We start from the raw sequence: 11,625 nt of genomic DNA, 5'->3' as shown, positions 1-11,625 counted from the left end.
GTTCCTGGGCCATCCTAAATGGCCCAGGAACATATAAAAATAATCTTACCGATAGTGATAATCAGGGCAACGTATATAAAAACAACAATTAGATACCATTTTTCTACTGTTTGATTGGCGAGGTCACTTTTAAAACATAATCTCTTGGGCACCTGGGTGGCTCAGTGGGTTAAAGCCTCTGCCTTCCACTCAGGTCATGATCCCAGAGTCCTGGGATCAAGTCCCGCATTGGGCTCTCTGCTCAGCGGGGAGCCTGCTTCTTCCTCTCTCTCTGCCTGCCTCTCCGCCTACTTGGATCTTTTGTCTGTCAAATCAATAAAATCTTTAAAAACAAATAAACAAAAAACGAAACAATCTCTTAATACGTAGAGTCAATGAGCTTGGGAGGGTATGATCAGAGGAGCCGATTTGGGAAGAGCTATCCAAATTGAAAGCACACATCCTATGACCCTGGGGATGTACTCAGAGAAACAGCAGCACGGGCACACAGTAAGGGTACACACAGGCGGGCTCTACCAGCTACTGAGATACTGAACTGTTTCCCATTCGGTTGGCGGACAGCCTCCACCTCACGTCCTACAAGGGTCCTTGACTCCCACTGCCCAGGCCACTTTAACCTTCTCCCTCCCCCCATCCCACCCCAAACTGTCCTGTGATCAACACCTGAAGAGTCAGAGTCAATGCCAGACCTCCCGGTCGCGGGAGAGAGGAGGTGCTCCCGAAGACTGTGGCACCCAACTTCGACCGCGAGCGGGGAGACAGTCAGGGTTACCAAGAGCTAGAAGCCACCAGGCTGGCCCAGACCACCACCTTCTAGACTTCTGTAAGTGAACAGAGAATATCCTAGTCAAACTGCTACTACTTTGGCTTTCTCGGTTACAGACAGCCACGTTTAATCACAATGGTACAAAGGTAAATGCCTGTTAACAGGGACATGGCTACATCAACCATGATATGTAAACAATATAAATTGTAAACAACTGGAGGCCTCATATATTTGATGAACTACTTTTCAGAGGTCGAGGTAAATCTACAGGCATTACCGTGAGCGAAAAAAGCACGGTGCGGAATGGCCTCATCATTCCTGTACTCTCCCCTCCAAACCCTTAAAATAAACCCGGCCGGGTCTTCCTAGTTTTCTAGACGCGAAAGCACGGAAGAAAGACTAAAGATATACTATGTAAGCTGTGCAATGTTAAGAACTTTTGGGGAGAGAAGAAAAATTGCTGGGGGATGGCCAAAGGGCCCCCTTACCTTTGACGCTGCCATTCCACCTTCATATGAAAGGAACGATTTGGGTACTACCTGTATGGTACAAATTAATTAGGTTTCCCACCTACCCACCAGCTGACCTTCTCAAACTGTTCACTTGCCTGCCGCTCGCTGCCTGCAGGGTCCACAAGTGAGAGCTGTCAGAGCTGAAGACTCAGACTTGCAGGGGCAGCCGCTTTGGCACACAGAGATTAGCTCAGAGCCACCACCCGAGTGCTTCGTGTTGGAGAAGTTCAAGGTTCTTTCAGAACCCCTCTGTCGCACAGATTGCATTGCTTACAATACCACTGCGTCTAAAAGAATGAAATCAAGGTATTAATCTACAAGGACAAAGGGAGAGGACACAACAGCTCAGGAGAAATTACAGTAAAATACCGGGAGCGGTACCTGGCACCGCAGAGCTGAGAAACTTCAACCCAACACTGGAAACAGGAACCGCTGTTGGAGAGGATCACCAAAAGCTTGGTAGTCGGAGGCATCGGGTGCTGCAGGAAGCAGGGAGAGGTGCCGGGCTGAGCAGCCGGCCCCCTATCACCTGCCATGCGCACCACTGGGAATGTGTGCTGCCCACTCTGTAGTCGCTTGTTCTGTAGGAAACATGACTCAGATGAGCTCCAGGCACGGAGATCTCACAGTGCGCAGAAAAAGGAGAGGTGTGCTGGTATGAACCAAGGGGAGAGGTTAAAATCACCCTTTTATTCCTGCCAGTGTCTTCTAATTATTTCTCATTTTGGAATGAGGTCAATTCTAAGATTCCTCGCTGCTTGAGAATAGCGAGGAGGCAGGGGTGTGGGGTGGAGGGGAACAGTCTGGGCAGTTGGCTCTTTCAGTTTGGGCTTACTATCTCCCAACAGTTCTTATTACCACGTTGACAATTCTTTGGCCCCTGGGGTGGAACCTCTCTGGATGAGCTGAGAAGCCACAGAGGGCTTTCAACAGAAGGATCCCTCTCGTCGTTGAGAAGATCTTAGGAAGACCGGGTGGGGGCGAGATCCGTCAGTGTCTGGTCAGGAAAAGGGAAACACTCTAGGTATATCAAACTGAAATGATTTAATACAGGACATGGGTTCTAAAAGTACTGACAGGGTAGATGGCACCAAAAGGGAAGGATGGAATTACTGCGAAATAAGGTCAGGAGCCACCCCCATGCAGGTTGGGGAAGCAAGAGGGAAATGTTAGCTGAGCCCACGACTGCTACATGGGCTGTGGGTTCTGGAGCATCTGCAACCGTCTGCAGCCCTGGGGACCACAGCCACACCAGCCTAGTGGCAAGCCAGGAGGTCACACTCCCACTATCATAGGATCCTCTAGGCCCCAGAGGTGTCTTAAGAGGTGGAGTGTCTGCTACACCCATGAGTTCTGTGCTGCTGAGGCCACAGGAACGCCCACTTCAGCCTCCAAGCCGCTCGAACAAATTCGAAGCCTGCCCAGATATTAGCAGTGGAGGTGGTGAGAGGCAGTCATATTCAGTATATGGTCTTGGGGTGGGTTGTGGACAACAGGATTTGCTCACAAATCAGGTGTGGGGTATGACAGAAAGAGAAGTCAAGGTTAACCCTAGATTATTCTTTTAAAAAAATTTCTTTTTATGTGCAGAGAGTGCACAAGCAGGGGGAACTGGAGAGGGAGAAGCAGGCTCCCTGCTGAGCAGGGAGCCCGATGTGGGGCTTGACCCCAGGACCCTGGGGTTATGACTTGGGCTGAAGGCAGATGCTTAACCAGCTGAGCCAACCAGGTTCCCCTAAAGATTTTTATTTATTTATTTGTGTGAGAGCGAGATCACAGCAAGGGGAAGGAGAGAGGGAGAATCAGACTCTGCTGAGCAGGGATCCTGATGTGGGACTCAATTCCAGGACCCTGAGCCGAAGGCAGATGCTTAATTGACTAAGCCACCCAGGCACCCCTAACTCTAGATTATTCTTGGCTTGAGCAAATGGAAGATGAGAATTGCCATTTACTTCGATGACCAAAATTACAGTGACAGCAGGTTTTAGGGAGCTAGTGAGAGTCTGTTTTTTTTTTTTTTTAAAAGATTTTATTTATTTATTTGACAGAGAGAAATCACAAGTAGATGGAGAGGCAGGCAGAGAGAGAGAGGGAAGCAGGCTCCCTGCTGAGCAGAGAGCCCGATGCGGGCCTCGATCCCAGGACCCTGAGATCATGACCTGAGCCGAAGGCAGCGGCCCAACCCACTGAGCCCAACATGACATGTTTAGGTAGAGATGCTGTTAGCCAGAAGACATTCCAGGGAAAGGAGCTACAAAGGTGAGATACAGTAGTATACGATGGGGATACACACAGGAGACCTCTGGTGTCACTAAGGGAGGGAGTGTTGACAGAAAAGAGATAATGTTCAAGGACCAGTGCCTGGGGTACTCCAAGTGAGAGGTCAGGGAGGTAAAAATAGGCCATCAAAGGAAACAGGAGAAGCAGAAAAGTGGGAAAAATACCAGAAGGATGTGGTATCTTCCAGTCCTGGTGACCAGAGTTTCAGGAAGGAAAGAGGGTCGTCTGTGCCATGTGCTGTGACACTAAGATGAAGAGTTGGCTTCGGTTTCATATGGTGGATGTCACTGGTGACTTCCAGAAGAACAGCTTCAGAGGGGAGGTGGGAGCATAAGCCTGACTGGGACGGGCTCAGGGTGAGGGGATGGGGAGATAGGGGTAGCAGTGAGGAGAGATCACCCTGGAGGAGCTGAGTACAGAGAGGGATGAAAAAAATGGCGCTCCAGTTGGAGGGAAAGGGGAGGTCAAGACAGGGTTGCTGGCCTCTCTTCTTTTGAAGATGGAAGAGATATCAATATACTGATAACACTGATAGGAAGGACCCTGTGGAGAGGAGGCACTGGCGACGAGGGAGAAAAAGGGAATGCTGGCTGCAGTCATGTCCTTGAGCAGACAGGAGCAGACTGGATAGGGTGTACAGATGGAGGGACCATTGAAGTATGGAGGAAGCAAGGCCACCAGATGATCAGGATGGGGAGGAGCTGTTGAGAAGAGGAGAGAAGGAACCAAACACTTACATAGGAGAACCGAGAATGAGTGGACAAGGGGAACGTAGCATGATTGCCAGGAAATGTGAAGGGTCCACTTGAGATGAGAAATGATGAATTTTAAGTGGGACTAGTCATCAGGCTTGTGCATTTGCTGTGTTCAGCTGTGTGGGTACAGGTACTGGGCACTGAGTGGGCAGAGTTGATTTTAACCAGAAAATATAGCGCAGTGAGAGTGGGTCAAAGGAGTAGATGGTTTAAGCAAAAAGTAACTATAGAGCATGTTTATCTGTGCAGAAGGGGCATGAGGGGGTGATCATTGAATAAAAGATCCAGTCCTTTAAGATAAGTTATCCCATGTCCTCATGCCAAAGTCCTCTAGGTGGAGGGGTCTTTGGGGGGTGTTACCTGTTTATCTAACAAGCATTTACAGCACACTTGCCATAAACTAGGTCCAAATGGATATGTGGTTACTTCCCTAGAAGCATGTGAAGGATCAGGAAGATAAGCTGGATGGATCCAAAGCAGGAGGGATCTTGGGCGATTACTGAGAACACAGGTTGACTTCATTCATTCATTTATTTATTTTATTATTTTTTCAAAAGATTTTATTTGTTTATTTGACAGAGAGAGAGAGAGATCACAGGTAGGCAGAGAAGCAGGCAGAGGGAGAGAGGAGGAAGCAGGCTCCCCGCTGAGCAGAGAGCCCAATGCAGGCCTCGATCCCAGGACCCTGAGATCATGACCTGAGCTGAAGGCAGAGGCTTAACCCACTGAGCCACCCAGGCGCCCCTGACTTTATTTTATTGTTGATAAAATTTTTAAGTAGGTTGAAAGATGCAGATCTAATTGAAAAGTACTTTTCTTTATCAACCAAAATAAGTAAAAAAGAGAATTTATGGATAGATGTAATTGAAAAGTTTGCAGTATAATAATGGCTTATGTTTACCAAGAGCTTACTATTAGCAGGCTCTGTTCTACGTGCATTACATTTATAATCTTGTTTAATCTCACTAGCAGACCCAGGATTTGAACTCAGGCAACCTGTTTCCAGACACTGCACTCCTAGCCAGTATGCCTTACTGTCTCTTGAAGAGACAGCTTCAGGCAAAGCTGGATCCAAGGAGTCAAACACTATTATGGGACTCAGTCTTTCCCTTTCCCTCTGCTTACTTACATGTTGAATTAGTTCACAAATGTGTTAAGTTCTCTCCATTCATGGTGGCTGCCAGCTTACCCCATCCTTAGAAAGCAAGCAAGGTATTTTCTCTTTCTGAAAGTATTAGACCTACATGGGTCTGTAGTTAATGATATGAAATAGATTCACAATATTGTCAAGTAAAAAAGCATTTTACAAAACAACACGGGGCGCCTGGGTGGCTCAGTGGGTTAAGCCACTGCCTTCGGCTCAGGTCGTGATCTCAGGGTCCTGGGATCGAGTCCTGCATCGGGCTCTCTGCTCAGCAGGGAGCCTGATTCTCTCTCTCTCTCTGCCTGCCTCTCCATCTACTTGTGATTTCTCCCTGTCAAATAAATAAATAAAATCTTTTTAAAAAAAAGCATTTTACAAAACAACAGATATGGGCTGATCCATAAACTAACAAACACCTGTATAATTGGAAGGATATAAAAAACATTAGTCATAGTAATTTCTGAGTATTTTTATATGGGGGACTTTTTTCTTTTTGCTTCTCATTTGTTTCTACATTCAGGATAATATAATCTATAATAATAATGTTGAAGGAAACAGAAAACTCAATACAAGCCAACAAATCTATCTCCTCAAGTTGTTCTCTGCAGCTAGGTACTCTTCTTATACCACTAAGATCTGTATTTCAGAAATGGGTAAATTGGGGGGTCACCAATAGTGATACTCTCACCTGCTTCCATTTGGTTAAAGACAAGAAGATGAGAGGGAGGATCACCAGGTACTCTGGGTCAGCTCTGCTACATTATTGTACAAGGTTAGTATCTTCTCTGACATTATAAAGAATCCACTTTGGGTAAATTTTGTAATGAAATATTAGTTCTTTCTTGGAAGCCTACCCCTAACAGGGTAAAAGTTAGTGGTCCATGGTCCATCAAGGAGGGGAAAGGAGCTCGGGAATCCAGGGGAGTCCCAGCATGAATACGCAGCCTAGATTCTAAGTACTAGGCTGATTGGGAACTAGCTATTTAGTCCCCGGCCCCCAAAGAGTTTACCGTCACATTAAGAACGCAAGATGGTAAGATAAGGTGAGCAGAAGATTGTGTGGGTCAATATAATGCAGGATGGGAGGTGAGGCACAAAGCAGTTCTGACCCAAGGGAAGGCTGTTGGTGAAGCTGATCATCAGCCTCCCCATTTGGGCTTTTTTTTTTTTTTAAAGTTTGATTGATTTTGGGGTGGGGGGGTGGGAGAGTGTGCGTGCAGGGGGAGGGGCTGAGGGAGAGAGGGAATCTCAAGCAGACTCCTTGCTGACCATGGATCCTGACCCTGAGATCATGACCTGAGCCAAAATCAAGAGTGAGACACTTAACTGAGCCACCCAGGTGCCCCATTCATGCTTCCCCCACCCCCACTGGTTGTCCCCTTCTCCAGCCTACAGCATCTGGGAGAACAAGGGAAAAATCAACCTCCTTGAGATGGCTTCCACATTTACAAGATAGGAATACTAATAAGCCCTATCTCATTGGCCTGTTGCGAGGATGAAATGAGGTACTGCATCTGAATGCCGAGCCCGGCGCCTGGTGCTGAATAAATGCTCAATACTTCGTGTCCATTACGTGGATGATGAATGCTGCCGACGGCACAAGTACACCAACGTGGAGATGACAGAAGGTTTGGAACCTTACAAAGTACTTAGCCATGGTTCCTGGCCTTTCAGATTTGGTTCCCTTCTGTAGGCAGCATCTGGTTCCTTGAATTTTCGCTCTCGGACTTCAGCCAGAGAACGGAGCACGCGGAAAACCTCTCATCCTCGCTCCTGGTCTGTTCCTAAAGGTAGAATATTCATGCACACCCTCCAGCTCAGATGTGAACTCTGCACCTCACACAACCCGCAAGACCGCGGGAGTCCATTTCACCGTTCTTCGTCTCTTAGGAACCACCCAGTTTGGAACATTTTCTCACACTTTACAAAACTAGACTCTAGGGGGAACAGAATGGAAACTTACATGGACATACGGCTGAATAAGGCTTGATTGGGTCCAAAGACTTAGGGGAAAGAAAATTTCCTTGTTTAATAATTTCAAATTCAAGGTCTTAAATGCAGGTTATAAGAGTGGAAGGGAGGATTCAAGAGGATGCTCATGCAAACGAGCAAACTAAGACTCAGAAAGGAAGGCAAAAGGAGGAGCTGTGTCCTGTGGTTGCTATCCTGTGTATGTGCCCTGTTCCCCCACCTTCATTCTGTGAGCGACGGCTAAGTTCTTTTTCTGTGTGAGCTATTCCAAATCCCTCTTTTTGCTTCTATTAGCCCAAAGTTAGCTTCTGTTGCTTACAACTCAGTAGCCCTTCCTGGTTTATAAATAAAGGGGGCAAAAAGGCAGATAGGAATGAGAAGAAAATAAAACAAGGTCCAGAGAGGAATAGAGAAGACCGAGAAAAGCAGCCAGATCTTAGGACTGTATCTGATTTTTGAAGGATTCCAGTCCCAGTCTGTGCATAATCCTCCCCGATGCTCTCAAAGAAGAATCGCTGTACTTCTGGAAAAAAAGAGAGGGGTGGGGGTGAGGAGCAGGCATGTCTGCTGTCTCACTCCTGAAAAACTCCACTGAAATCACGGTCACTACTCTGGTTGGAAAACTGAAGAGGCAAGTCTGCCCGGCTCTGATGGGTTGGAATACCCAGGCATTTCACAGATTATGGATTCGAGGATAAAAATAATTTTTAAGTAGAGCCAAGTAGAGAATGATGAGAAAAAACTACACTCATTTTTTTTTTGCAAGAAAAAGTTCTTGTCAGAGTGAATTAATCCACATTTAACCTTGTAATTCTAACAACAAAGTGCAGAAATAACAGGTTCACAATGTGAAAAACTGTCAAAGGTGTATCTTAGAGCTCCTTCCAGCATATTTGTTTTGACATTATTATTAAAAATGTGAGTGAAGAATTAATAAAATTGTAATCAAACCCGGAGAGGACATAATGCCAGCAGTGTGGTTCATGCCTTGAATAATGGAACCCCAGGAGGTTTTCGGAGTTAATCCTAACTCCCCATTTTACAGCTGAGCAAACCAAGGCTCAGGAAGGTCAACCACTTGCCCAAGGTACACCAGAAATCAAGGGTCAGGCTGCCGCAATTCAACCTTTCTACGTTTTCTTTTTGAATAACTGAAAGCTGCATTGTGATTCAGGATTCAAGTAGACATTTGTTAAAAACTGGAGCAGAGAGCTGATGAGACAAGATAAAATTTAATCAGGTCAGATACATAAGGACCTACATGTTGGGTCCAAAAAAGCCCACTGTACAAGCACAGTATGGGGTTAGACATGCCTTAATCAGCAGCACTCGTAAGAGACACTTAGAGATGGAACTTGGCTGTGAGTTTGAGATGTCAGTGGTGTGATGTAGCTACAAGATAAAGATAATGGAGTCGGAGGTGCCATTACTAGAGGCAGAGTTTACCGAAAAGAAGGTGAATCTCCTGGTGAACTTTTCACCCTACACCTGGAAGTCCTCCTTGGGTCCCAGGTGTCAGGTTTTGGAGGTAATACAGATGTTAGCTTACACCTGAGAGAGCAGCCTAGGATGGAATGCTATTAGGAATGATCAAAGGAAGAGAGGGAATTGTAAAGCACTGTCATTTAAGAGCTTGAATCCTGGAGTCAGGTTAACTCTAGTCCTGTTAACTACTGACTATGTGTTCATTAAGCCTTTATCGCACTGTCTGTAAATTAGGAATTATAAATGAGTACCTATATCCAAAGACTAAGGAGGTGGAGCATGTCAAGTGATAGATGCATTACCGGCACCAGACAACCACCCAAGAATTGTTAGCAACTATGAGAATTAAGAAAGGGAGGTGATGTTAGGATAATGGTAACAAGCTCCTAGGCTTGTTTAAGTGAGTTAACATGGGAAGGCTTGAAACAAAGTTGGTAGTTATGATCTGTAATAGAAGGATTGGCCTAAGGTTTCTAGGGTGGGCCTTGTTTGGGGACAGAGTATTCCCTGGCTTGGGCTAAGGTCCACAGGGCCTGATCAGGTCATTCCCTGAAGAAGGGTGTTTATAATAGTTTGTGGGAGGAGAGGGTAGAGGAGATGGTGGTCACTCAGACATTCTGCCGGGGTAGCACTTGGTGAACGCCTGGGCACGGGGATTTGGCATTGCTGTGGAGTGACAACTGCGTTCTTGGGCACGGTCATTTAGGTCTGCTCTGACCCACTAATGTGGCCACTCAGGGCAGCACTGGGTTTGGTCACACATGCCGGTTCTGGGCATGGTCACTGTGGGCAATTTACTTGGGAATCATTCGAACCCAACGCGGAATTGCTCCTGGATCAGTCCTCCCCTCTGTTTCCTCCTCCTCGTGTCCCTGGGTGAAATCTGCAGCATTCTGGATCTTAGGGACGCTGTGGGACCCCAGAACAGCTCCCCCGGGAGCAGTCCGCCGCTAGGGGGCGGCCGCTAAGAGAGGAACCAGCCCCGCGCGGAGTCCGCTCCTTTGGGGCTCACTCTCCCGACACGTCCCAGGAACGGTGGAGTGACAGTGGGGTGGGGGCGCATCCTTCACGGGTGTGAGACAGAGCGAGCCGCCTGCGTATGAGTCAGCGCGCGGGGCTAGGGAGCTCCGTGAATAGTCACGGAATCTCACTCACGCTCGGCTCCTCCACCCATCCCCGTCTAGAGCGTGTGTCCCAGTCCCGCGCGTGTGTGCGCACACGACACAATGTCCGATTCCAGGCTGTGTGTGTGTCTGGTGAGATGGGGATGAGGGGGACCGGGGTGGGTCGCTGTCGTGTTTCCACGCCCCATGTGGGGTGAGGGGGTGTGTCCTGGTCAGGGTACGTGTGTACCTGTAGTGTGTGCGTGCGTGTGTGTCAGTGTGGTGGGACCGTGTATCAGTGTAGAGTGCTTGCGTCTGCGCCCGGGTCTGGATGTTGGCGCAACCTGGACCGGGGTTCCCAGCCTTGGGGGTGGTGGGGGCGTTCAGCCCCCCAGAGGAGTAAATATCTCGCCAGCCCAAGCCGGCCCGGGGAGCTGTCAGCGCGGGGAGGGCCCGCGGTAGCGCGTCCCTGGGAGGGGCAGGAGACTGGGGGCGCAGGGGGCGGGCCAGGTCCCAGGGCGGGGCGCGGGCTCGGGAGACCCGCGCGGCTGACGTCAGGCGACTCCTTAAATAGAGCCGGCAGCGCGCGCGGCTCGGCATTTCTCGAGGAGCCCGAGCGCGGCCCGCGCCAGCGCCACCGTCCGGTCCGCCCGCCAGCCCGCGCGGCCGCGCCGCCGCGGAGCGTTCGGGGCGCCGCGCTCCAGGGGCCGGGCATGGAGCTTCGGGCGTTGGGCGCACTCCGAAGCCGGCGCACGTGAGACCCAAGGAACGCCGTCCGGAGCCCCGTGGCGCGGGACGGGGAGATGTGGGACGCGCAGCCGCCTGTGCCCCGAGGAGCCGCCGCCCCCGGGATCCCCGGGCATGGTGCGCGCCCCGGCCGGCAGCGCCCGGAGAAGACGGCGCCCCCCACGCCCGACCCGCGGGACCGGGGCAGCGCCGCGCCAGCCCTCTAGGCGGCCGCAGGGCCACAGCAGCTCCGCCGCCGGCGCTCCCCGGAAACCATGACCCCCGGCGCGGGCCCATGGAGCCATGGCCTATAGGGTCCTGGGCCGCGCGGGGCCAGCTCAGCCGCGGAGGGCGCGCAGGCTGCTCTTCGCCTTCACGCTCTCGCTCTCCTGCACTTACCTGTGCTACAGCCTCCTGTGCTGCTGCGACGACCTGGGCCAGAGCCGCCTCCTCAGCGCGCCTCGCTGTCTGCGCGGCCCCGGCGCGGGCGGCCAGAAACTTCTCCCGAAGTCCCGCCCCTGCGATCCCCCGGGGCCCACGCCCAGCGCGCCCGGCGCTCCCAGCGCGCTCGCCGCCGCCGCCGCCGCGTCCGCCCCTCGCCTCCCCGCTGCCAACCACTCGGGCTCAGCCAGGATGGGCACCAAGCGACTGCCCCAAGCCCTCATCGTGGGCGTGAAGAAGGGGGGCACGCGGGCAGTGCTGGAGTTCATCCGCGTGCACCCGGACGTGCGGGCCCTGGGCACGGAGCCACACTTCTTCGACAGGAACTACGGCCGCGGGCTCGACTGGTACAGGTAAGGAGCGGGCGCGTCGGGTGCCCAGTCGGGTTCATCCTTAGGGTCTCCTCCTGCGTCTTCTCTCCCTCTTAATCCGGTTCGTCGTG

At 50.5% G+C, this 11,625-nt stretch overlaps 1 protein-coding gene and 1 long non-coding RNA gene across 2 annotated transcripts in view; one reads left to right on the top strand and one right to left on the bottom strand.

The window, feature by feature from the left end:
• Positions 1–1,345: 1,345 nt before the first annotated feature.
• Positions 1,346–11,203, bottom strand: LOC122895406. Its single transcript, XR_006382205.1, has 4 exons — positions 11,142–11,203; positions 2,137–2,275; positions 1,660–1,859; positions 1,346–1,565 (listed from the first exon to the last, which is right to left on the bottom strand). It is a non-coding gene; the product is annotated as an uncharacterized LOC122895406 (long non-coding RNA).
• HS3ST2 (heparan sulfate-glucosamine 3-sulfotransferase 2) overlaps positions 10,954–11,625 on the top strand; it is an 85,985-nt gene continuing 85,313 nt past the window's right edge. Inside the window, exon 1 of the mRNA XM_044232782.1 lies at positions 10,954–11,536. Within this exon, the coding sequence (XP_044088717.1) occupies positions 11,046–11,536 (491 nt within the window). The 5' untranslated portion in view covers positions 10,954–11,045. The remainder of the gene's footprint in view (positions 11,537–11,625) is intronic.

This window comes from Neovison vison, chromosome 14 (genome assembly GCF_020171115.1).
Source record: "Neovison vison isolate M4711 chromosome 14, ASM_NN_V1, whole genome shotgun sequence".
In the NCBI taxonomy this organism is placed as follows: Eukaryota; Metazoa; Chordata; class Mammalia; order Carnivora; family Mustelidae; genus Neogale; species Neogale vison.
Note: the sequence above shows the minus strand (reverse complement) of the source record. Positions and strands in the feature narration are given on the sequence as shown.